At 46.0% G+C, this 27,586-nt stretch overlaps 1 protein-coding gene across 1 annotated transcript in view; it reads left to right on the top strand.

Moving 5' to 3' along the window:
• LOC138293858 (probable endonuclease 4) overlaps window positions 1-27,586 on the top strand; it is a 207,755-nt gene that overhangs the window by 177,096 nt on the left and 3,073 nt on the right. The window contains exons 4-6 of the mRNA XM_069233162.1: window positions 15,396-15,527; window positions 26,201-26,410; window positions 27,317-27,499. Coding sequence (XP_069089263.1) covers window positions 15,396-15,527; window positions 26,201-26,410; window positions 27,317-27,499 — 525 coding nt within the window. The remainder of the gene's footprint in view (window positions 1-15,395; window positions 15,528-26,200; window positions 26,411-27,316; window positions 27,500-27,586) is intronic.

Raw genomic sequence — 27,586 nt, forward strand, 5'->3', positions numbered from 1 at the left:
TTTCAGTCATGAATAACCACACCTTATTGAAGTTTTTGTGAATTTTATTCCCTATTGATTACAATCTAATAGCAAATGTATTAATCTCAAAACCAAGAAGCAAAGGAGCATAGTCATGATATGGCAACTGTGATAAGATTTTGACAATGTGAAGATCAGAACCATCAAGACACTAACATAAGAAATGCACAAGTCAGAATGCATAGAACATCATATAAGCCCAGTCCAGCATAGTACAATGTCGGTCATGTCCGTTTGTCAGTCAAGGTGAATATCTAATCTAACCACTAATTAGCATCAGCATGTTGGACTTCATGCAAAAATAATTTAGAACACCGATTTGGAAAACATCTAACTAAGGTCTTCTAATCAAAAATACAGCAGTTGGTACCTAGAAAGGAAAAGCACTTAGACAAGTCACAATAGCAATGGTCATAATTACCCTCCTCGGAATGAGTCAGCATAGAGGTTCAGACTTAGTCTTCAGGACATCAGTTGGATCGTCGTCAGTCTATCTAGTTTAAGGACAGGGGACACTTCCCTCATAAGGAAGAAAGTGAAATGGGGCGACTAAGGGTGAGGATGGTTTTATTAAGTTTCAAGTCACCAAACAGAGTTTCTGGATGCAATCAATATCATTCCCTACCTAGTTCTTTCGAGTCTCCTGTGTCATGGGTTTTTATCCCCTTTTGGCAATACCTTCCCCCAAAATTCTATTGGATAATCATTTCACCCAACTATCTGTAGCCTATCAAATTATACATTAAGTAATGCACTTGTCATTTCACGATAAATCATAACACATTGATTGGTCTTCATAATTGAAGTTTTTCGTAGGTGGCACATCCGGGGTTACTTCATTCTCTGGCACGTTCTTCAGGTCAAAAGTTCTCTTTTCCATGGTTGAATGTCCTTGAAAGTTTCCATATTTTGTTGCAAAGCGTATAAACTTTATACTAAAGCAGCTAGCATGCGGATGAGAAAAACTAGCATTGTTGCAAAAACGAAGAAGAGAACAAATGTTGGGTCATGGCCCTTTTGCAATTCAGCACACTGGAGAAACAGAAAAATATGCTTTAATATGAGAGTTACACAGCTAATTCTTCGGCTCACGCTAACTTAAGGCTTATGGATTCTAATAAAATGCAATCTTCATAAATGTTAATGTATTCAATTAATTCATAATATAAGCAATCATTTCTTATAGATGACATTAGTATATGCGTACAATAATTCTCCACGTTTTAAAATACGTTTCAATGAATATTTTATTAATGCAGCATTGTTAAGTATAAGCAATTCACATCTAATGTATGTAATATTTAAACTACACTCTCTCAATTTCACTTACACTATTTACCAGGATACAGTCCTTGCAGCAGGTAAGGGAGAAATTATGTGCAGAATTGAACCACTGACAGTGGACATTCCCCTCCCGAATTGTGGTTGGCTATGCAAATTACCCCCACCCAAGTCCTGGCAAGAGTATGGGCATAGACCTTCCTGAAGGCCTAGAGTCAGCAGCGCTTGGAGAGGATCGATACAGGGTGAATCTGGGGGCCAGCGGATCTTTGATGGAATGGCAGAAAGTAATGTCTCAGATGTAGAGAAGACAGGAAGAATAATGCACCCAGGGAAAATAACATTGTTCCCTTTACAAAATCTACTGGAAGCTGATTGATCACAAGGGGCAGAGAGGTCTTTATACCACTCTTGGCAATATGATGGCTCTGTGTGTATTAATGCGATATCTCTTGTTTTTGATGCTGAGTTACAGTGATATTCGTAAAGATAACCTTGCTGTTATATCTTTTCCTGCTGGTCTGGCGCTTTTGATTTTTTTTCCTTTGTATTATCGAGTGCAGCAATTGCTCCTATTTATGTCATCATGGAGGAGTTCACTGCACAAGGAGTGACCTGTTGGTCACACTTATGGATGCATGTCTTCGACTTGGAGAATGGCGTTGTTGTGCAAACCCGACTGGATTAATGGAGGGGCGACAAGGGATCTGGAGGGATCCGGCTTAATGGTTGGCAGGAATTTTTGGTTTCTTTCTTGTGGGATGAGTGAGAGGTGTCTCGATTCCCAGGGATGGAATGCAAGGTGTAGGTTGGAGTCAGGGAGGCCACGGAGGTGGGTTATCTTGGATGGATATATGTAACCTCCAAGCCTGCTAAGTCTGGGCTTTCGTTCCGACTAGTGCGATATGATAAAGCCATGGAACATGAAGGGGGTTAATGCCCCAGCGAAGAGGGGGTCAATCTGTAAGTCATTTGCCGCACTATTGTCTTCCTTCTTGAGACACATCTTGGCTGCAGTGACAAAACCTAATATACCTGGTTGCAGTTCATGTCTCATCATACACAAAGAACAAGGGGATGGCTATATTCCTGAAAAGAGGTTTCCCTTTCTTGGCCAAGGTTACTGAAAGGGAGAAGGCCTGTAGGTACCGTCTGGTGAAGGTGAGACTGGAGGGCTGCCCGGCATAACTCTGGCATCTGTATATGACCCATATGTAAATCAAGATGTGTCCAAGTGGGAGACTTCAACGCTGTTCCAATCCCACTGCCCCACCCCTACCCCCTCCGCAGTAAGACATAACAGGGCCAATTTGCTGTGTAACTGGGCTAACCGGCCGGGCGTCTGTGATGGATGGCGAACATGGCACCCTAGGGTGCTACAGTTTACACATACCTCAGCGGTGCATCATACGCATGCAAGGATAGACCTCTTTTGCCATCACCAGATATGCTTTCTGTGGCCCACACCCAAATCCTTCCACATGGTATATCAGACCATGCTCCTCTACTGCTGCGTATAAGTGAGTCCTGCGCCGCATGGCGCATGATGTGGCTCATAAATGGATGGTTCCTCCAGGGCAAATCCTTCACTCGAGCCCTGGGAGAAGAATTAAAGCACTACTTTCAGACCAATGTTGGGTCAGTGCAATCTCCTGGCTCCCTTTGGGCTGCGTGTAAGGATACGATGCAGGCCATGCCCGTGACCTCCTTTGGGTGATGAAATGCGCCTGGCGCAAACAAATCGTAAACCTAGAAGCCCAGGCCCTGCGCCTTGAGGCACGACTCCCCTGCTAACCATGATGCCATTACCAGGCAGCTCCTGTCCCTTCAGGAAGATATTCGCTATCTCTCCATTGAGACAGTGAAACACATGTAGAGGGCCTTGATGGCGCGGGTATATGGGTGGGGAGACAAGAACGGAAAGCTACTATACTGATTGGTGTCCCAATCCTTGGCCAATAGGATTATCCCAGAGATTATCGACGATATGGCCAAACACATCGTACCTCCCTGGCCATCGCCCAGGCTTTTGCAGATTACTGCGAGCAGCTTTATGGGACACACCTGCGGCCTTCGGCTGAGCATTCATCATTAAACCACCCAGACCAAAGTGGCTTAATGCCCGTGAGCAGCACGTATCACTGTCTTAGACACCTACAGGTGTCCCTGGCGTATTGCCACTTTTTGCCCCCTCAATTGGTGTTGCTTCTCATAGATTTTGAGAAGGCATTTGACACCGTAGACTGGTCCTATTTGGTCCAGGTGTTGAGAAAAGCAGGGATAGGCTCCAGATTTTGCAGCTTAGTGCAGCTACTTTACTCGAGCTCGTCAGCACAGGTCCAGGTGAATGGGGTATTGTCAGGTATTTTCCCCATGGGATGTGGGACCCTGCAAGGCTGCCCTTCGTCCCCTCTACTTTTTGCGCCAGCAGTAGAACCCTGGCACGGATCCTGAGAGACGACCCCCTGATACAAGGATGGAGATGGCCTACTGGACACGAGGAATGCATTGCTTTATATGCACATGATGTCCTCCTATACTTAGCTAATCCAGCTAGTAGTGGGCCTCACTGCCTGCAGCTCCTGGGCCTCTTCGCAGAGACTATCAGCGACATGCTTGGTAATTTTATTACTCACCTCATCTGGATCTAAGTAACTATCCAGTAAGTTTAATTTCAGTACTCCCTCTGGTTCTTTTAACCAAGAGGTTGAGTCCGCCCAAGCAGTATCATCTTGCTTGGGTGGGGCTAGGTGGCCATATGATGAAGCATGACACTATTATGTGTGTGAGACCACCTAGTCCGTAAGGGAGACTCCCCCTTCCCCTGTGGGACTACACAGCAACAAAACCCCCCCCCTGTCTGGATATTCTCCAACAATGATTCCCTCGCGTTAGGATCCAAAGCGACCTAACCAACACCGATTTAAGACTGACCCAGTCTTACTTTCGGTTCCCTACTACCCCACACCTTTAGTGATTATAGACCTCTTCGCAGAGACGTCTGGCCTGGTAATAAATCTGAGTAAATCACTCCTGGTCCCACTGCATCCAGCGTGGGACATCTTTGACAGGCAGCAAGACATTCCTATCCAGCAGATCAGTTTTTGCTACCTGGGCATCACTATTGCCCTAGAGCCCGAGCTGGCGTGGTCCCTTAATATTACACCCCTGACTCGTAATGTCACGGAGGATCTTCATATGTGTCACAGGTAGGATCGCTCTCTATAAAATAATGATACTGCCATGATTCCTTTACCGCCTTCAAAACTACCCATATATGATCCAGAGACACTGGTTTGATGAGATGGAGTCAGTGGCCAAGAGATTCCTGTGACCCAGCTCGCAAGCATGGTTGGCTTTTTCTACTTGTCAGAGAGGAATGTATGAAAGGGAGCTGAAGATGTTGAACCTGTGCCTGTACTACCTCACCTCCCAGCTTCTGGTGATAAATGACTGGTTTGGGGGGTGGATAGGCAGACCCGGCTTATCAAATCGAACTCCTCACACTAGGGTCCCCCCCGCATACTGGTGATGCTGTATGGCGCCTCAATACCCAACAGCATACCAGAGGTGACCTGATCAATACTTAAGGGATGGAGGGCCACTCAACACTCCACGGGCTGGTGGTCCAAACTTACTAGGCAGACTCCACCGTGGCACGGCCGATGGTTGAGAGAGGTGGCTTCCCTGGAAGGATACTATAAATGGGCCACCATTGGCATTACACTCCTAGGGGACATCTGGGGTGGATCTTATATGCTCTCATTTCCCGACCTCCAACAACAATATTCCCTTTTAAACACTCAATTTCATAAATACTTGCAATCAAGACATGGCGCTGAAATCTTATATCCCATTGGACACGGCAATACCTGAGTTTAGTTCGATGGAAGCCAAGGTTCTGATATGGGCGTTGAGGAAAGAACGCCCCCATCATTTACTGTACCATGAACATTAACACGCAGGACCCAATGGCCAGCCTGAGACTCCGGTGGGAGGGATTGTTGTGCCAGTTGGAGGATGAACATTGGCGGGATGCCTTGGTGGTGCCCAAAGTACTGACAGTGTCATTACAGCTCCGCCTCATAGAAATGTATTTTTTACACTGTGCCTTCTTCACCCCGGAGAAGATGCACAGGATGGGGCTCTGGGATGATTCCTGATTTCCCCGTTGCACCCAACCGGGCGCCAACTTTTTCCACATGGTGTGGCCATGCCCTGTGATAGCAAGATACTGAGAGGGGGTGGTCGGTGAGCTGTCTGCCATCTTAGGCGCTGTGGTGGAAAAGGCCCCGACTTCTATCTTACTAGGGGTCCTGGAAGGCATGGGGGGCAGCCGGGCCGACCATGCCTTTCTGGGGACTACATTGCTGGTGGCAAAGAGAGACCTAGTTTCCCAATGAACGCGTGCAGCACCCCCCTCGTTGACACAGTGGAAAAGAGGTGTTGATGGGTGTGCCCAGCACGAGAAGCCGGTGTATGAGGCAAGGGGGTGCCCAGCCAAATGCAACAAAATATGGGGGAAATGGACCAGGACTGTGGAAGTGGAAACCTTACAAAGACATGCACAGGAGGATATAATGTAACTGTATGATTTATAAAAATGTACAATTTGGGCAGACAGAAATTGATGGTGCGCTAAACAGATATTATCTGGGTGGATTCAATGTGAATGTTTTATTGTTACAAAAAAAAAAAAAAAGTTGTTTAGCAAAAAATAATAATCAGGATGTGTCCTCAGGCATTTTTTGTAGCGCAAGGCAGAATTTATGGAGGGAAGGTCCTGCTACCAGGTGATTTTAATACAGTAGTGGATGCTGACCAGGTAAGACTGACAACCAGGTAGGAGCATGTATTGCCATATCCAAGCCACTTAGACATTAAGGGGGTTATTCTAACTTTGGAGGAGGTGTTAATCCGTCCCAAAAGTGACGGGAAAGTGACGGATTTACCACCAGCCGTATTACGAGTCCATTATATCCTATGGAACTCGTAATACGGCTGGTGGTATATCCGTCACTTTACCGTCACTTTTGGGACGGATTAACACTCCTCCAAAGTTAGAATAACCCCCTAAGTTGGAAGAGGTAGATCTGAGAGACTTATGGAAAGAAATACATCCTAATGATAGGGAATATACTTTTTCCCATGCCAGTAGTACATACTGACTTGATTATGTATTGGTCAGTGATACCCTGAGACCAGTATTTGGGACCAACGACATGGGGTTGATATCAATATTGAATCGTATCCTAGTCACGACTGATTTAGACTTAGGCTTACAGCAGCAGAGGCCCTGTGGATACTAAAGCACCCTAAGCTCTGCCAAGACCATCTTTTCAAGGCTTAATTGGGGAAGCACATGGATGAATATTTTGTTCTTAATGAGGGTGAGGAAGTGTCTTTGTGTGGAATGTGTATTGCTGTTAAGACAGCTGTGAAGGGTCTCTGTATGTGTCTTATGAACTCAACTTAAACTATCCTCATTATCCATAAGTTATTTCTTAGTTATTAGCGACATGCAGACTTCATTCACCATACCTTAACATTTTCTTTGAAAAAAGGTTTTATTTCTTTTCTCGCAATTGTGCCAAGTTATCAACTGCAACCAAATTAAAATATATCATATACACAAAACAAAGACCTAGAGAAATAAATCAACAGAAATCATGTTAGTATACTTCACACAAATAATGGCAGAGTGATCAAATCAAACATTTTCCACAAAAGTCATTCAGTTATTCCCCGACTTTACTACCTGACTTCTAGAGTTCATAGACCGGGCTTTTATTTAATGTACCCAGGTTCAATGTCCACACTACTACTTCAAAGCCAAGTAATGATACCTCTGTAGCAGATGAGAAAACGAGAACAGCCATCAAATCCTTGTAAAATGAACAAAGCGCCCAGCCTAAATGGTTTCACTGGATGATCTTGTAAAATGTATGGTGGCCCAGTATGGCATGTGAGTTGCCAAGAAGACTGCTGCCGTGTTGATCGGGCTGTAGCCTGTATGCAGAGCTAAGTCGGCAACCTGGTATGCCAGGAGGAGCAGCCATGAAGATTGTTGCTGTGCCGATCGGTCTGTAGTCCATGGACAGAAGGAGAATGGGGCCCCATGTGCCGGGGGCTGCCAGGACAAAGCAAGGAACATGGTATGGTCAAGACCATTGGAGGAGGCCACCATAGTGACACGAGTGGACCCAGGCCGTGAATGAGGGCCAGTCCCAGGAGCGTTGCACCCCCCCCCGCCACCTGTGAGGATTCCAAGGATCTTATCAACATCGTAGAAACATCAAGAACCCCCTGGCTGTGCCGCTGCAAGGCCGCATAAGAGGAACTAGAGCGCATCTGACGGCAGCTCCACCTAAGTCGCATGTGAAAGAACTACCCAAGGCATTTGTTGCAGCTTCAGTACCCGCAAAGAGGGCATACTCAGACTCTGGTCGCTCAGATCCTGCTGGTGTGGGTAAGACAGATTAACTGGCCAGATGGCCCCAGGGGAATTTGCTAGCCAGATAACTCTTTGGCGCTGGACCACCTTTGACTTTAATGGGTCTGAGTGGGGCTTCTGAGGCTTGGACTACTAGTGGAGCTTAACCTGAATATCGCCTCTAGTGAATGGGAAATAACCACCAACGCTAGCGAGAGAGGAGTAGAACTCAAAGGCCCACCTATACAACACTAGAGCTATTATCTCAGGGGTTGTTGTGTATTGTTTGTGAATGTTGGATTTTACTTTGTATTCATGCATAAATACTCCTTTTTTAATACTTCATACAAATATTTGACTGGGGAATCATTTATTGCTGCTCTGGAGTGTGTTTTGAGTTGTAAACCTTTGTTGAAGAATCCCTCCTCCCTCCTCTGGGTCTGCCTCCTCCCTTAGAAGCCTTGGACTGCTTGATCCACTCTACCACTGAAAGTCAAGTACTAAAGGGCTACTTGGCCCAGTTGCTGAGGATCCATAGTAGGTTGGGCCCCAGGACATCTGACAGAGACTATTAGTTGTAGGTTCCTTACCTTAGAATTTTCCCCCAGGCGTCGGACTGGATTCGGAGATTTTTTTCTTTGAGCAATACCCATGCGCGTCAGTAGGTGGCATCGGTCGACTCCATGGGCGTGGTTGGCATCGTAGTCGCCGTGATGGCGTAGGGAGTAGTACATAGATGCCGCCTCAGCGCAGTGACGTCAGTTCTGTTCCTTCTGCTCCAGGCGCTGATCCGGAGAGAGCTACCCTGGTCTCTTTTTGACCGACTTTGACCCTTTTGTCGAGTTGTGGCGAGTTTTTTTGGTGCATCGAGGATGACCCTGAAGACCGGTTTCAAGACGTGCGAGGACTGTCACCGCATGATGTCGGTGACGGATCCGCATCAGGTCTGTTTGTGGTGCTTGGAGCGCGACAACAGCCCGAAGTCATGCTCCGAGCGCTGGGCCACGCACCCGAAGGCCTTGAGGGAGTGGCCCCTCAAGCTCATTACGGCCCTCCACTCCGTGTAGGTCCCAGTCTCGCTTGAGAGGAAGGTCTCAAGACAGTTTGCGGAGCCACCACCATTCTTCCTCCTCCAAGTCTTTGGGCACAGGTAAGAAGTCGTCGAAGCAGTCCCGTCGCCCTTCGACTTCGCTCTGTTGCTCGGCTGATGCAACAAGGCCGTCCTCGAAGCCTGCTTCTGGGTCCGCTCCGCGCTTCCCCAAATTTCTGGAAGCCGGAGCGACCCCCGCCCTATTAAAGGAGTTCTATGAGGCCATGCGCCTCATTTTTGTGCGGACTGACCCCGATACGGCGTCTTCGGGCCCAAGGAGTTCGGACGAGGGGCCTTCACCACCGAGGTCCACACTGGATTCGCTTGCGGATACGCACTGACGCCGGTCGTACTACTGAGACCTTCTCCGGTGCCAGTTCGATTGTCGACGCTCCCGACATCGGTAGTGGCCACTATCAACTTCGATCCGATCCTTATCGCCAACGACTTGGAGTTGGATCGGCATCGGCTGACGCCGCCTCTGTCTTCGATGGGGCCTACTCACCCCAGGTTGGATTTGGACCCTTTTTCTTATAGGTATGAATTCGGGAAAGGATTGGAGGGGTCCCTGGACCCTGATGAATACCAGGATGACCCATCTTTGGCTGGGTACAGGAATTGGGCTAGGCCAGTGGACTGGACACTTCTCCAGACGCTGGCATGCTGTCTCCTCCTACCGTGGCTACAGCGGAGGGAGCAACTTATGCTATGGTGGTCAGTATGGCGGCTGAGGTCCTTGGCCTTGAGCTACCTGCTGTAGAAGTCAGGTCCAATCTCCTGACGGAGGGACTTCAGCCAGGGGATTCCACATCGGTGCCCGTTTTTCCATTTAATGAAGCCCTCACCGATGTCCTTTTGGGTACTTGGCCCAAACCCAACACAGGGGCTCATATGAACAGGACTATTGCACGCCTCCTTCAGAATGCCTTGAACAACCCTAAATTCCTGTCCCAACACCCCACACCTGAGAGTCTTGTCATCCAGGCTTCCTTGGGCACATTCCCTTCGCACCCCTGGATAGGGAATCAAAAGGCTGGAACAATTTGGGAAGAAGATGTTTTCCTCCTCCAGTCTCGCGCTGTGGTCCGTGACCACTGCATGCCTTTTGGGCTACTATAACCCACTCTCTGTGGGATATGGTTGCACAAGTTCTGCCGCAGATACCGGAGGAGGCCCGTGCTATCGTCTCCCAAGCTGTCAACGATGGGAGAGATGCAGCAAAGTTCACGATGTGCTGTGGGCTGGAAATGACTGATTCTCTGGGCAGATCGGTTGCTACGACGGTGGCCTTGAGACCCAACGCCTGCTTCCGTACTTCTGGTTTTTCGGGGGATGTCCAACAGTCTCTCATGGACATGCCCTTTGGCTACCGTCTGTTGGGAGACAAGATGGACTCGGCCTTGGAGAGATTCATGGCCTCCCGGGCTACGGCTTGGTCCCTTGGCCTTTCCGCTGCCCCTCGCCCCCAATAGTGCGCCTTTTGCGGCCATTGAAGGGGCTCCCTGTTGCATCCCCCATCCAGCCCTCGTTCCACCCATGCTGTTCCGCTGCTGCATGGCCGCGGATGCAGAATCCTACGTGGGACGGGGAACCAGAGGTCTGCCCAGTCCAACCGTGCCCCCACTGCAGCCTCCAAACCCTCCTAGTCCGTCCCTTCACTCTGATCCAGTTGGTGGCAGGATTCGCCATCACCTGCCCCATTGGGGATTCCATCTCTACAGACAGCTGGCTTTTGCAGATAGTTCGAAAGGGCTATTCCCTCCCTTTTGAATCTGCCCCACCAGTCATGCCTCCATCAATCAGCCACCTCCCGGAGGATCATCTGGCACTTCTCCACCAGTAAGTCACGGCTCTCTTGACCAAGGAAGCCATAGAGAAAGGTCCCTGTGCCAGAAGTAGGTCGTGGTTTTTATTCTCGCTAGTTTCTGGTGCCGAAAAAGGACAAGGGCTTACGTAGACCTTCGGAACCTCAACTTCTTCCTCAAGAAGGAGAAATTCAAAATACTCACTCTGGCTCAGGTCCTGTCTGTCTTAGACCCAGGAGACTGAATGGTAGCGTTGGATTTCCACATCCCCATTCTGCCTGCCCACAGACGTTACCTACGATTTGTGGTAGGTCACGAGCACTATCAGTTTACCGTGCTCTCCTTCGGCCTTACCAGCACCCCTTGGGTGTTCACAAAAGTGATGGCCGTGGTTGCAGCTCATCTGCGCAGGTTAGGGGGTCTCAGTCGTTCCCTACCTTGACGATTGACTGTTGAAGGCAGACTCGCCCCAGAAAGTCGTCTCGCACCTTCAAACTACGGTGAGCCTCTTGCACGCGCTGGGGTTCACTATCAACATGCCAAAGTCACACCTGACTCCCTCCCATTCTCCTCTTTTCATCTGAGCTGTTTTGGACACAGTGCAGTTTCTGGCTTATCCTCCCAAAAAGCGAGTCCAAGATATTCAGGCTATGATTCCGATCTTTCAGCCTCTGTCTTGGGTTTCGGTGAGACTGACTCTGAGGCTGCTGGGCCTCATGGCCTCCTGCTAATGACTCAAGCCAGATGGCATATGCGGGCTCTGCAGTGGGACGTGAAGTTCCAGTGGGCGCAGCATCAGGGGAATCTGTCCGACATGGTTCAGATATCGGAGGAGACTATGAAAGACCTGCAGTGGTGGCTGTCAAATCTGCATTAGGTCCATGGCAGATCCCTCTCCCTTCCCCAGCCAGATCTATCTATAGTGAGAGATGCGTCACTTCTGGGTTGGGGCGGCCACATGGGAGAGGCGGAGATCGGAGGCCTCTGGTCTCCGGTGGAGTCTGGGCTCCATATCAATCTTCTGGAGCTCCTGGCGTTCAGGCTTTCACTGAAAGCATTTCTTCCCTCTCTCAAAGGGAAAGTAGTGCAGTTGTTCACGGACAGTACTACTGCCAAGTGGTACTGCAACAAACAGGGCGGAGTAGGATCCCAGACCCTTTGTCAGGAGGGTTCTCTCAAAGCCAGAGTGGACAAACTCAGCCGTCGATGCACAGCCAATCACGACTAACGTCTCTATCCGGAGGTGGCACAAGGTCTTTCAGCAGTGGGGAGAGCCTTGGTTAGATCTGTTCGCCTCAGTGGAGAATGCGCAATGTCAGCTGTTTTGCACGTTTGAGTTTCCAAGGCGACACTAACTCGGAGAAGCTTTTTGTCTCGAGTGGAACTCCGGCCTCTTTTCTGCCTACATCACTTCTGCCCAGAGTTCTCAAGAAGATCAGGAACGAACGGGCCGAAGTCATCTTGGTGGTTGCGGACTGGGCACGGAGAGTTTGGTATTCAGAGCTATTGAGCATAGCCACCGATCCTCCACTCAGACTGCCTCTTCAGGAGGATCTTCTGTTGCAGCTTCAGGGGACGGTTCTCCACCTGAACCTGTCCAATCTCCACCTTTAAGCGTGGAGATTGAGCGGCGGCAGTTGACGACTTTTGATCTTCTACCCAAAGTCTACGATGTTATCTTGGCAGCCATGCGTCCCTTCACCAAAACGGTATACGCCTGTCATTGGCATAAATTTGTGTCATGGTCTACCAACAAATCTGTTGATTCCCCTCTCCGCCCCTCTATCTGGGGTTCTTTTGTTCATTCTTTCTTTGGCCCAGCAGGGCTCTGCTTTGGGCACCCTTAAAGGGTATTTATCTGCCTTTCTGGCCTTTCTTAGGCTACCCGATCAGCCCTCACTCTTTAAATCTCCTATTGTTAATAGATTCCTAAAGGTCTCACCCATTTATTTCCTCCCACTCCATTTATCATGCCTCAGTGGGACTTCAGTTCTTGTCTTTACTTACTTAATGTGTACTCCCTTTGAGCCGATGCACAATTGCCCTTTACAGCTCCTCACTTTCAAGACTGTCTTTCTTGTTGCCATCACTTCTGCTCGCAGACTGAGTGAGCTCCAGACTCTTTCTTCCAAGCCTCCATTCTTGGCTATGCACCCTGACAAAGTGGTGTTGTGCACTAAGGCTTCCTTCCTTCCCAAGGTTGTTATGCCTTTTCTTGTAGGCCAGTCCATCACCTTGCCTACCTTTTACGCACCCCCCACATCCTTCTCTGAGGAGGAGAGACTCCACCATCTGGACCCAAAAAGAGCGTTGGTGTTCGGTCTAAATCGTGCTAAGGATTTCCAAGTGGACGATCAACTCTTTGTCGGGTATGTGGGTGCGAAGAAAGGGAAGGCGATGCAAAAACGCACCATCTCTTGATGGGTACTTCTTTGCATCAAGATGTGCTACGCTTTGGCCAAGAAGCAACTCCCTGAGGGCTTGCGCACTCATTCCACCAGAGCGACTGCTGCTTCCACTGCGTTAGCACGTGGAGTTCCTGTCCTGGATATCTGCCAGACAGCTACGTGGGCATCTCTGCACACGTTTGCTAAACATTACTCTCTGGACAGTCAGGTCCGTTGGGACGGCTACTTTGGTTGTTCGGTCCTGCAGGACTTTCTAGTATGATCTTGGTTCGCAGCCTACCTCCAAGGATGGCATTGCTTGGGTATCTATTCTAAGGGAAGGAATCTGCAACTAGAACCCTCTATCAGATGTAAAAGTTACTTACTTTTGGTAACAAAATATCTGGTAGAGACATTCTAGTTGCAGATTCCTTACCGACCCACCCATCCTCCCCGCTTGCGAACTGATTTCTCGGGACAGGGATTCCCCACTTCAGGTCCTTAGCTCTGGCGCACCAATCTCAGTGTTCTTAGTGGCTCTGCATTTTGGTGTGGAAAGTTGTTAAAAGAAACTGACGTCACTGCGCAGAGACAGCGTCTGTGTTCTACTCATGACATCATCACGGCAACTACGACGCCAATGACACCTGCAAAGTGGACCAACGCCACCTACCGACGCCCAAAGGTATTGCTCAAAGAAAAAAATCTCCGGATCCAGTCTGACGCCTGGGGGGAAATTCTAAAGTAAGGAATCTGCAACTAAAATATGTCTGTACCAGATATTTAGTTACCGAAGGTAAGTAACTTGTACATCTTGAGTAAAAGGCCGAGACATCGGAGCTAGAATCCACACCTGTAGACCACGGAAGAGATCTGGGGATTATCCTAGACAACAAGGTCAACATGAGGGCACAAGTCAACGCTGTGAGCACCTCCTGCTTTCACATACTAAGCATACTGCAAAAGATCTTCCAATGGTTACCACAGTGCACCAGACTGGCCATCATACAACCACCCATCACCAGCAGGCTGAACTACGGCAACATTCTATACTCTGGAGTCTCCAAACAATTCCTACACAGACTCCAGGCCATCCAGGATACCGCCACAAGACTCCTGCTCAACTTCCCACACTGCACCCACATCACACCGCACTTCTAGAAGCTTCACTGGCTCCCCATTCACAAAAACAGCCATTTTAAACTTCTCTGGCATACATACAAAGCCCTTCACAACACAGGATCAGCATACCTGAACAACCACAAACACTTTAACTAGCTTGCCAGACATCTAGGCTCAGCCTCACTGGCGCACAATCCCGCATCCGCAAAAGCAGAGCAAGATGTCGCTCTTTCTACTACACTGTGCCCTAAAACATGGAATGACCTCCTTCAGCACATCAGAGCTTCCTCCTCACTTCCTCAGTTCTGCAAGAAGCTGAAGTCCTGGCTTTTTGATTAAACACCCAGGGGACCACACACAAATTTACCTGCACAACGCCTGGATACCCTCATGGGTAATTAGTGTGCTATACGAACTGACACAACAGCCCCCACGCATGGGCCCAGTAGCTCCTGCTTGCCCTGAGGCCCTCTAAACGGGGTCCTCAGAACAACTTTGGTTATCTTCTTTCAGTGCATAAAACACCCACCTTCCTTCCCATGAAACTAAATAGATATTTGGTCATTGGTTTTGATTGGCACTTTTTTTTCAGCCTTTCCATCCAAATCAACAGAATAAATGACACTGTTTTAAATTCTGGTTGGTCCTGGATTCCGTTAAGGAGTAGTGTCAAAATTCCTCTGTCTTGGGGTGATGTTTGTGGGCATTATTGCTTGCCTTGCTATTGTTTTTTGAAGGGACAAGCTGATTTTACAGCCTGGTGTAATTTATAGTCTTAAAATTGAATTTAGTTTTGCTCCTAAAGAAGGATAATGTTTCCTCTACAAACGTTTTAGTTATGATATCATTTTTCAAAAACTTTGTATTAATGAAAATATGTTCGGGCTCACCTTTATCAGTGGTGATATTGTAATATTATAATCTCAAAGATGATACATAGGGTGGAGAACTATGATTGCCAATAACTGTGTGTTTCCTTACAGTGCATTTGATGAAGTAAAAAATAGTGTTGCTTTGGAACTTAAACTTCCAAGCACTTTCCTAATTCAATCCTGTCGTTATTAATATGTCAATGCACCTATGAACAGGAAAGAGATCTGAAGCATCAGTCTCCACAGGCAAGTCTTGAAAACGAAAATACACCCCCACTCTGCCAAGAGGAGAAATCTTGAATTCCATTATGCTTAAATGACATTTATCTTCTATACTGGCACACAGAAATCAGTGTTAACTGTTCTCATTTTCTGCATCCACAGAGTCTATGGGGATAACTGTAACATCTGGAGACCCAACAGTGGACTGTGCAAAGGCGGAGGATGAGAACCCATTGCCATCTATTAAAAAGAAGCATTTTAAGAAATATATTGGAGCACATCTGTCTATCCAAGGTATCCTACATCATGTGAAATTGCTAGCCTGTGTCACTCTAAGATCACTATGTGACTTACCATCTCCAGATACTGTGGTATTTCATCAGCATTCCTAGCACGAACAGCTGTATGGTCATTTTTCAACCTCCCCAATCTTGGTTTTCAATTTGGATTGCCATTAATTATGCCTTATCAAATCATTTATTTTGTTTTTTCAATGTTTTTGCGGTATAGCTAGGACTCCCAGGTATAGGAATTCCTCAGATCTTTTCTCGTTATTAACTTTGCCCCCGTTTGACAAATCTCCACTACACTTTCCAGACCTGTTGCTTTTACAACATTGGCAGAGGTTGGAAGGTTTTGTGGTGATTTGTAAAGGGAGTGCGAAGATAGAAAGGGGGGGGGTCCCGACACTTGTTTGGGCACTAATACATTTTCTCATGGACTTTGTACTCGCGTAGCGGCCAAATGCCCAGTCATATTTCCATTACGTGTGGCAGGTTTGTAGATTATGATGCGCGGATGATTCTTTTGGATATTACAGCTAAGTAGGGTAAGTATATCTTATGTTATAAGACATTTAACCTTCGTGATATCTGTTGCAGTATATTTGCAACATTTTGTGGTGCCTTGTGGTATTTCACGAAACTACAGAGGTACACATCTATGACAAGGCATTTTGTGATTGTCTGGTGATTGCCTTTGCAAAAGTTAAAGGCAGCCATGTTGTTTTAAGGCCACTATCCCTGTGTTCTGGGTTAGGGCCTTGGATTTATATAAGTAATAAGTTTTATATTTTTTCTCTACCTATTACCACTTAGTTAAAGTGGTAATAGGTAGGGACAATTATTTATAAGTGTGTATATATATATATTTTTTTTTAAATGTATGGAGTATTGCAGTACCTCCTATGGGGTATTGCAGTACTTAAAAAAATTAAAAAGTAAAAAGATTATAAATTCAGTGTACTACACTGTTTTACCATAATAGTGTATTTTTATTTTTGAACATTTAATTCTTTACAAAAAAGGTCTATGGAGTACTGCGTGTCTATAAATTACTGTGCTACTTAAAACAGATTTTAAGAAATTGTGTAGTTATCTGTGAAGTGCTGTAAAAATATGTAGAGAATAATAAATACATTTCTCTAACTATTTCCACTTTAATAAAGTAGTAATAGGCAGGGAACAACAATAAAACCTAATACTCGCCTATATCTAAGATCCGAATGCAGTAAAAGTTTGTAAAAACTTCCTTGCTGCTGTTTGATTTTTTGTAAAGACTGCCATTATCCAATCAGACACTGCCTTCTCATAGCCATGTACAGCTGGATACTGCAGAACAAGATATAACTAAGTATTTTAACACAATAACTTTTACACCACTTAAACTGTTTACACCTACTACCAAAAATGAACATTTACCACTCATAAAATATATTCCTGCCACATTACATCTATATCTATGCACCCACTTTCATGCTACGTCTGCTTCATGTATGCCACTACACTCTATGCCACTCTACTCCCCTCACTCACTCTGCCTCACTCTGTTATTCCACTGTATGCAACTCCACTGTATATCACTACACTTTACACTATTCTACTCTATGCCTCTATAATCTACACCACTCCACTGTATGCCACTCAACTATCACTACACTCTGACATGCCATTGTATGCACCACTCCATGCCACTCCACTCTATGCCACTCCAATGTACTCCACTCTGCAACACTCTACACTATTCTGTTGTACAAAACTCCACTCTGCACCACTCCTGTACCCTGTTCCACTATGTTGCATTCTACTATACTTCAGTCCACTGTATGCCACTACATCAGTGTTACTCCACTGTGCGCTACTCAACTGTACACTCTACACAACTTTATTCTATGCCACTACAGTCTACCCCACTACACTCTGCCCCGCTGTGCTCTAGAACCCTCCACTATATGGGATTCCAATTGAAACCACTCCCCTGTATGCCACTCCTCTGTATGCTGTTCCACTTTCTCCACTCCACTGTACACCACTCCACTTTGCACCACTACAGTGTAGACTGGTCCACTGTATACCAGAACACTGAACCTCATGCCAGTGTGCACTATTCCACTGTACGCTACTGCACTCTCAACCACTCCGCTCTACACCACTCCACTGTACGCTACTCCACTGTATGTCATGCTACTCCATGCTGTTTCACTGTACGGCACTACACTGTACACCAGTCCAGTATGTGCCACTCTACTGTATGATATTCCACTCTGCCACTCCATTCTATGCTGTTCTACTGTACACAACTCCACTTTAAGTTGCTCTACTCTACTGCTTTCTACTGTCTGCCATTCCACTCTACACTATTCCACTGTATGCCACCACACGCCACTGTACGCCATTCTACTCTATGCCACCCCACTCTATGCCATTCCACTGTACGCCGCTCCACTGTACACCAATCCATTCAATGCTATTCCACTGTACCCCTCTGCACTGTTTTCCACTCCGATCTAGGCCAGTCCACTGTGTGACACCACTGTACGGTCCTCCACTCTACAATATTCCACTGTATGCCACTCCACTGTATGGTAATCTACTCTACGCCACTCCACTGTATCCCACTCCACACTGTGTTATTCCACTGTATGCTACTCAACTTTATGCCACTCCCCTGTGTGCTGCTAAGCTCCACTTTGCTCCGCCCCACTCTGTGCTACTCCACTCTGTGCTACTGCATGCCACTCCACTCTGCCATGACACTGTATGCCTCTGTACTCTTTGATATGACAAAGCAGAGTACAACATTGCACTCTACGCCTCTTCAGTCTATGCCACTTGAGTCTGTCCCGCTCTGTGACCCTCTACTCCACTGACACTACGCCCCTCCACTCTCCCAAATGCTACTCCACTCTAAGCTATTCCACTGTACAATACTTTACTCCAGTTTGTCACTGTACAACTCTGTAGTCTTCTCTATGCCACTCTATCACCATCTACTCTGCGCAACTCCCTCTGACACTCCACCACAATTTACTCCACCCTACTCTATAACATACTACTGCACTCTACTCCACTACACATCATCCTACTAATTTGCACTGTATGCCACTGAACTCTAAAACGCTCTATGCCACTCCATTGTGTCACACTTTACCACACTCTATTGTACTCTAACTCACTCTGCTCTACAAAACTGTACTCCACTCTGCCACTACACTCTGCTCTACGACATGGCATATGACTCCACAGTACCATATGTCGTGCAGCTACAATGAGGGTGAAAGAAGTGCTCAAACTTTCTGATCACAAATGGAAGCAGTGGAAGAGGTGGAAAAGAATAAGCAAACATATCAGAGTAGTTCATCCATAGTGCATTTCCCATGGGCTGTGTGTGTTGGTATCTGCCGTCAAAGCTTGGGCATTTCGCGTTTTCGACTCTAGCAAATAAGTATATTTGTTGAGTTCCCCACAGCTGGAGGTATGTGTGAAGTACCTGGGGATGGATGTCCCACTCGTGAATTTGTTGATGTTTACTGCTGAGTAAGTCATCAATATTGTTGGTTACTCCTGGGAGGAGTCCCTCAGTTAGGTGAAATTTGTGGAAAATTACCTAATGTCAGATGTTCTGTGCTGGATGGGAAGGCTTCAGTAAATGTATGCCCACTTGTTTTTGTATGTAATACGTTGCTATCATGTTGTCTGTTTTGATGAGAACCACTCAACCCCGCCTCCTGTTGATTTGGAGAAAGGCTTTAAGAGCGAGTTGTATAGCCAGGAACTTGAGAAACCTAATGTGGGAACCCCAGTATTGAGCAGGCTACTTCTCCTGTATTGCGTGTTAACTGAAATGAGCACTCCTTCCCCAGAGAGGCATCCGTGGTAATTGCCCATGGTAGACAAGGTCTGCAAAAGGCCTGTCTTGCACCATGTTTGTGGCTGACGACTTTTGCAGAGAGTAGTGTGGTTTAGCCTGAACCAATACTAGATCTTCCCTTTGACCCTGAGCTTGTGACCATTGGACTGCCAGACACTCTTCCAAGGGCCTCATGTACAAACATGTGTATATGACTATTGCAATGCAAAATGTCATCTTCCCCAGAAGACAAATTACTGTGTGCACTGAAGTATGTAGGTTTAGCTGAAAAAGAGGCTGCTATTGTAGGGCTGTAAACCTTTGTGGATTGGGGTACGTTTTGGCAGTGAGGATGTTGAGTATGGAGCCAAGGAAAGGCTGCAGCTGGTAGGGCACAAGATGGGATTTCGTGATGTATATCGTAAAACCCAGTGTGTGAAGGAGGAGACTCTTTGGGGGTGATTCTGACCCCGGCGGTTCCTTACCGCCGGGGCCAGGGTCGGCGGGAGCACCGCCAACAGGCTGGCGGTGCCCCGCAGGGCATTCTGACCGCGGCGGTTTTGCCGCGGTCAGAAGTGGAAAACCGGCGGTCTCCCGCCGGTTTTCCGCTGCCCTGGGAATCCCCCATGGCGGCGCAGCTTGCTGCGCCGCCATGGAGGATTCTGACAGCCCATACCGCCATCCTGTTCCTGGCGGTTCTCCCGCCAGGAACAGGATGGCGGTATGGGTTGTCGTGGGGCCCCTGGGGGCCCCTGCAGTGCCCATGTCAATGGCATGGGCACTGCAGGGGCCCCCGTAAGAGGGCCCCACTTTGTATTTCAGTGTCTGCATTGCAGACACTGAAATACGCGACGGGTGCCACTGCACCCGTCGCACCTTCCCACTCCGCCGGCTCAATTCTGAGCCGGCGTCCTAGTGGGAAGGGTTTTTGCACTGGGCTGGCGGGCGGCCTTTTGGCGGTCGCCCGCCAGCCCAGTGCAAAAGCCAAAATACCCTCAGCGGTCTTGCGACCGCGGAGCGGTATTTTGGAGGGGGGAAGTCTGGCGGGCGGCCTCCGCCACCCGCCAGACTTAGAATGACCCCCTTTGTGTGTGTGTGTGCTAAGCACTGTATCCTGCTTCTCCTATTCATCAACCAGTTGTCTAGATATGGGAATATGTTGATTCCTTCCCAGCAAAGGTGCGCTGCTATATTTGCCAGACATTTTGTGAACACCCAGGAGATGTCTTTACTTCAAAAGGTAATACACCTACCACAAAGTCTTTGATATTGAACGCCATCATGAAATCTCCTTGTTGCAGGAAGGGAGGATGATTTTTTTCACCATCGTCATTTTGAAGTGTTCTGAATGCAATTGTTGAGGGGCCTGAGATCGAGGATTGGTCTGGGGGATTTATCCTTTGTGGGGTTGAGGAAGTAGAGTGAGTAAAGCCCTGTCCCTGGTGTTGTGAGGATACAGGCTTTATTGATCCCTTTTGTTGAAGTGCAGGCACCTCTTTCGGTAGAAGGTGGAGGTGCTTGGTGCTGACCTTGTGATGTGTGGGGGATATTGGGAGAGATGCCTTGCAGTTTGAGGCAATAACTGTGCTCTGTGATGCCTAGCAAGGCTTAATATGGACGAGAAATTGGAAGTACATGTTGGTGATTGAATTGATTTGTTTTGTTTTGTTTTGACTTCCTGTGTTTTGACGTGGTATAGCATATTGTGATCTGTTCTTGATATAGCCTGGTGTCTTCATGATGTCTTTATATAATAGTACAGTTTGTAAATTATTTGTATATGTTTTAATTCACAAGTGTGGTGGCTCTTTGTGTTAGATTTTGACAGTTGGACTATTAAGATGGACATAATAGGAGATATGAGTACTATAGATTTCTTGAAGACTGGCAAAGCAAAAGAGCTATTGGATCCTTTTATTTTTATATGCCCACTTGGGTGTGATTCATTTATGTAAATGTGGTTCAAAACCTTTCTTTAATGATTGGGATTAGCTCTGAAGCATGAAGCTATGTGAATGTTGAGGGCCTTGGGACTCATTCAATAATTACTATTTGAGTGTTTAATTCATACTCATGTACAGCTCTAAAGAAGGTTTTTATAAATACAAGGTGCAATTTCATGTTTATGGTATTAATCAGTGCTGCCTTCAGTAATGCCATTCTATGGTAACCACTTTAAATTGGCTGCCACTTCATTGTTAGTATTTTGAATCCTTGATTTATGGTCCGTCATTTGTTTGTTTCTAATATGAAAGCACTTTGGAATAAAAATGGAAGGTGTCTCTGGGTCTTTTACCTGTGAACAAAGAAATTCTTTTTCCGAGACGCATTGGGTTGGTGTTGCTTCATTTGGCCTAGAAGAAGTGGCCAAGGCTGTATTTTTCTTTGCCCTGGCAGCAGTGGAGGGATAACACCTGGGATGGACAGATGCTTGATTTTTGTTTATTTGGGGACTGCTACCCCGCCTCAGTCTGCTGTGTTGCAGTGGAGGAATGAGCAATTTGGATTGATTTTGTGTGTATGTATCTCTCTCTCTCTCTCTCTCTCTCTCTCTATATATATATATATATATATATATATATATATATATATATTCACTGAAAAAACAAAGGTTACAGGGACGTTATAGTTAGGCTTACATTTCAATCCTACAAAACCATAGAAATTCATCAGTTATAGTTAGTTACCTCAAGTAACTATAACTCGCGCCCTTACCATACAGTTTTTTCGTCAAAAATTGTATTCCAAATATTACATTGATATTATCAATGATGTTATTGAAGATGTCATGCGTGCCGTAATTTGTGGGGTAATTAGCAGTGCATGAAACACATGAAACCATAGAAATTCAGCAATTAGTTATGCTGATCTCAAGAAACTATAACTCATGCCCTAAGGTAACTATAACTCGTGCCCCCGCAATGCACAGTTTTTTTATAAATAATTAATCTCATCAATAATTGTATTGCAAATGTTGCAGTGATATTAGCAATGATGTATAGAAGATGTAATCACTGAGGGGTAATAAGTAGTGGGGGTAATAAGTAGTGCATGGTGAGGGTGCGTCCCTGTAGCCTTTGTCTTTTAGTGAATTTCTAGTTTTTTTTTTAAACATAAAGTAAAATTTACTTACTATACGGTAATCAAACTGCCTGCGGCCACCCCCCCCATGTTCAGCCAACCCCACGCTCTGGGTATGTGAGGGGGTGTGGGAGTGACATTGGGTATGTGAGAAGGTGTGAGGTTGTGTGTGTGTGTGTATGAGTGGTTGTGTGGGTCTGTGAACTTGTGCGAGTGGTTTTGTGGATCTGTGAGTGGGAGTGTAAGGGGTTGTGTGGGTGAGTGGTTGTGTAAGTGAGAGTGGCTCTGTGGGTCTGACTGGGTGTGGTAGCTTTGTGGGTCTGTGAGTGGGTGTATTGAGTGGCTATGTGGGTCTTTGAGTGGGTGTGCGAGTGGTTTTGTGGGTGTAAATGGGTGTATGAGTGGCTGTATGGGGGCGTGAGAGGGTGTGTGATTGTGTGTGTAAGTGAGTATGTGTGTGGGTCTGTGACTGGGGGCGTAGAGATTTTGTGGGGGGTCTGTGAGTGGGTGTATTGTTTTTTTTAATTGGGGTCTAGATCCGCGGACCTGTTACGCATTCATATGGGGGCACACTGAGCTCCCTGGAGGATCTACAGATCCTTGTGTCCCCCCCAAAAAACATTTTGGGGCAGTTTATTACCCATGAGGGGTCCCTCACAGAACCTTCCATCAGTCCCATGGGGTCAGGGTACCTCTACCCTGACCCCTTTTATCAATTTTACGTTTTATTCCCCCCACACACCCCCAACCCCCTTTTTACCACGGACTGAGTACTCATAAAAAAATGACAGGCGCAACTTTTCTCTCATGTTGCAAGCAGCCAATTACAGCATTGCTTTGTCTTATGGATCCATGTCTCTATATATACATAAATATTTTTTTCTTTAATAACTCCAAAACTACTGAACAGATGTACAGATTTATACCAGATTACAAAACAAGATCTTTCTGGACCAAGATCTAGCTTTCTCCCTAAGTTGGTGTAATGCCGTCCAGCGGTTCGGGCTGCAGTCGTATCTAAAACTGTTAAGGTAAATTGCATTGGGTAAATGCGTTTTGGTCCCCCCCCCGCCCGCTTTTCCTCGATCCCCCACTTGACAGATCACCCAAAACTTTCCAGACAGCAGTTGAAGTGAATGGCAAATTAGTTATGAAAAATGTATAAAGATTTGTCAAACCGCGCCAAAGTTATTAGCAAATCAAGAAATGCTTTTCTTATGGAAACTAGGTCCTAATTATAACTATCTACTTTGCAATCAATCCTCCTGTGGTGCATGGCCAAAGGACCTGCGTGGTGTGGGGGTTGGCTGCATGTGAGGTGTTGGGTGGGATGTCATTTGAGATGTCATCAGTCATGTCATTGACCTTGTCATGAGTGATGTAATATGTGAGGTCATAAGCAGTACATTGCGGGGGTGTAAGGTATAATTAAACTCATTTAACCTTTACTGCTGAATTTCTATGGTTTTGTGTGTGTAAAATCTGAGCCTAACTATATTGTTTTTTTTCAGTGAATAAATATATATATATATATATATATATAAACACTGAAAAAGGTTAAAGTAGAGTTATATGTGAGGTAGTTAAGATTATGACCTAGGTTAAAAAATAACCTTTGAAATTCACAGAAAAGCAATACCCTTTAAAAAACAAATTAAAAAAACACTGAAATTCGCCAGTTACACTTAATTTACTTAGTTATAACTTGCACCACCAAAGATTTCAATCCCCCACCCTACATTTTCTTCTTTTTTTTTTCCTCCTTTTCCTTGGGTCTTGCCCGGTGGGACCCGCAGGACTCACTCTGGGACACCCTGCCCCCCCCCCCCCTCCCCTCCCCCACCCGACAAGGGCTATGGGGGTCACAGCATCTCTACATTGTCCACACTATATATTTGTTTGAATATTTTCAGGATGGTGCGACAGAGTCCTCGCGTCCTGAAATAGCGGCTGCAAATTTTTTTTTTTCATGTTGCGGCTGCAAATCACGTGCGTGGTCCATCTGAACCTCTACAGACCCGACTAATCAGAATTCATGTTTTTGTTGTTTTGAGATGCAGGGAGATGAAGGCAACATGATTACGAGATTTAAATCAAGAGGTGTTCAAGTGTGACACTTGCAAAAGCTGAGAGAGAAGGATCGAAGAACAAAAATTGGAGCAATGAAAGTATGAAAAATTAGAGCAAAGAAAAAACTGAAGTAGAAACCTCCTGCTGCTTCACAACATTTAGAAATATTTCCAACGAGATGAGAATGGCATTAACCAAGCTCTGCCATTTTTTGTTTGCGGGTGAACTGTTTAGAGAAATAAGTGGCAGACCCAGTGTCAAAAACCACAAATGTCCATCTGTCAGAGATAAACTGATAAGGGATTACCTCCCTGGCGAAAACACTGCATCTAACTGGCTACACCTACGACCGATATTTTACAAATGCAGTTAACTGCAAGGCATGTAAATACAGTGAATAGTATACCGTTTCCCAGGAGATGAGAAAAAAGGAGTGTAGCAAAAAACGTAACTTGCAAGTCAAAATTTGTTACCTATGTCATTGAATTACTAAGCAATAAAAATATATAGGAAGCTAAATTTTTCAAGAAAAGAAGAGAAAGGCAGAGCAAATCGGGGCTATATAAAAGCATAGATGGAAACTATAGCATACTGAAACGTTTCAGAAACATCATGTAAATCAATGGTGAAGCACATTTCTCTATCCACTAGTGATTTATCAGTGACTTTATCAGTTAAGTCATTCGAGATGTCATCAGTGATGTTATGTAACGTGCTAATACTAATATCGTATGTGATGTTGTTAGCAGTGCATGACAGAGGTCAAGTTGTAGTTTATCTAACGATAACTTGTACATTTCCGAGGATTTTTGGTTGTTTTGTAAAGATAATTTCATTTTCATTTTTATTATTTTCAGTAACTTTTTTATATATATCATAAGCCAAAACAAACATTGGGCTTTACCTTCAATTTATGGACAACCCCACCTATACATGGCATTAGACCATGGGCATCAGGTGTTGGCTGCGGGAGCTGGCCACCGCCGTTGACCACAGCGGGAGTCGCCAGGCCCTGCATCCAACCGTGCGCAGTTGGCCCAGTCCTGCTGCTCACAACCTTGAGACAAGTGCAGCAGGGGTTGGGTGCAGGACCACGCCACAGCCAGGCCCTGCACCCAACCTTCCTCAGGTAGTCAAACCCTGCTGCACCTGGCCTTTGGCTCCTTTTTTTTTATTTTATTTTATTTTTTTAATGTTTAGGATTTGCAGACCCTAGTGGAGGATTAGGGACCCTGAGCCAATGGTTCCATGACCGTACCAAGGTCAAGATCCCTTGTTGGGCGTTCGGCAAAAAAAGGGATTCCTGGACTAATTTCATGATCCACAAACCCAGAGAGAGGTCCAAAAATGACCAGAACCTATTAATGCTGGTTTGTGGACTTGTGGCTGAGTTTTGCAGTCCTCGAAGGCAGCACTCTGCACTTTAAGCCCCTCCAGCAGGTGATAATTTAAGGAGCAATGCTTGGTTCTCCTTTGACTATGCATTTACATATGGTGCTCCACCAATAAGGAGTATAGCAATGACTCAAACAATATAAATAATAACAGATAACGGTACATTTGCTGTGTTCTTCCCTCATCACTTTAACTGGGATTTTGTTATTTTAGCAACCCTTACTGGTGGGTTTCGCTGTAAGAGCAATGCTTAGCTTTATCCAACCTAGACTTGTTGTTTCTCTCTCTTTCAGGTGGACTATGGAAAGCTGTCGCACATGCAGGTCAGATTGGTGCCAGGGCACTGGGACTCTTCTTGCGTCCCCAACGTTCCTGGTCTAGTAAGCCACTTGATGCAGCAGAGGCAGAGCGTTTCCGACTGGCTTGCATAGAGCACAGTCTCCAGCCAAAGTTCATCCTCCCACACAGCCCCTACCTCATGAACTTGGGCTCTCCAAGGCCAGGTATCCAACATGGCACAGATAAGGAGGTACTCCTCAACATGAAGGGCCCTGTACCATATCTACCCGTGCCTTTATGTGTACACTAAGTTGTTTGAAGGGAGTGTCTGGCTAGTCAGAATGAGATCTCCATCAGTGATTCTTCTCGACAGTGTGCATATGGAACAGTACTGATTTTTGTCCACTGCATCATTAGAGGACACACCAGACATCTCAAAATGTTCTAACATTTGCAGGAACACTGCGTTTGAAACTTTTAAGCATACCAAACATTATTGACAGACCTCTTCTGCTGCTTGAATGTTTGCATGTGCAAATTGCACCCTGAATAATCATGCCAGTGGCACAAAAGCAATATTAGCTTGGGCGTTAGACAAATCTCCTATCTATTCTGGATACGAATCTGAGGAACATAACCATTTGTTTTGAACCTTGCAATAGCCCTTAGTGCTCAACAGTGTTTCCAAAGAGAGGAATTCTAAGCAGTCCATGCACACTGTCTGCGATAGGGGTTCCGTGGTCTGTTTGCATTCATTTAGTAGCAGAAGCATCTTTCTAAGATTTAAAAATGCTTCCCTGTAAACACCAAACCTGGTAATCATTTAAAAGCTATGGTATAAACCTCGCAAATATATACAAAATCTGTATTGCTGAGGATATCACATATTTTCAGGAAATCATGTATCCCATCTTCTTTCTTATACATCCAGTGTTTCCAGCCCTCAACTCTTTGCAGAAGAAGATGGTTGAGACATCACCTTTCGTTAGTTATCAATTATTCCTTCTACTTTTATTGTTGTGACATACAGGAAGTGACACTCTGCATTACTCATTCTTGCATATATAGAGTTTTGTGATATGTGGCAGTGTACAAGGTTTATATGTTTCTTGCCATCTTCCCGCTTGCAGATGTGTGTGAGAAGAGTCAAGCCATGCTGGTGGAGGAGATGCAACGCTGTCAGCAGCTGGGCTTGACACTCTACAATCTGCACCCAGGCTCCAGAGTGGGTGCCATGTCTGTGGACGAGTGCTTGGACCGCATTGCAGAGGGTCTCAACTATGCCCACAGTCAGGTGGAGGGAGTGACAACAGGTAACTGACCTAGAAGTGATCAGAACACCTTGAAGTCAGCTGAGACTATGTCTAAACTGTCCTCCCTACTTCAGGTGACCCGGTGTC

The sequence above is a fragment of the Pleurodeles waltl genome, chromosome 4_2 (genome assembly GCF_031143425.1).
Source record: "Pleurodeles waltl isolate 20211129_DDA chromosome 4_2, aPleWal1.hap1.20221129, whole genome shotgun sequence".
Taxonomy (NCBI): domain Eukaryota; kingdom Metazoa; phylum Chordata; class Amphibia; order Caudata; family Salamandridae; genus Pleurodeles; species Pleurodeles waltl.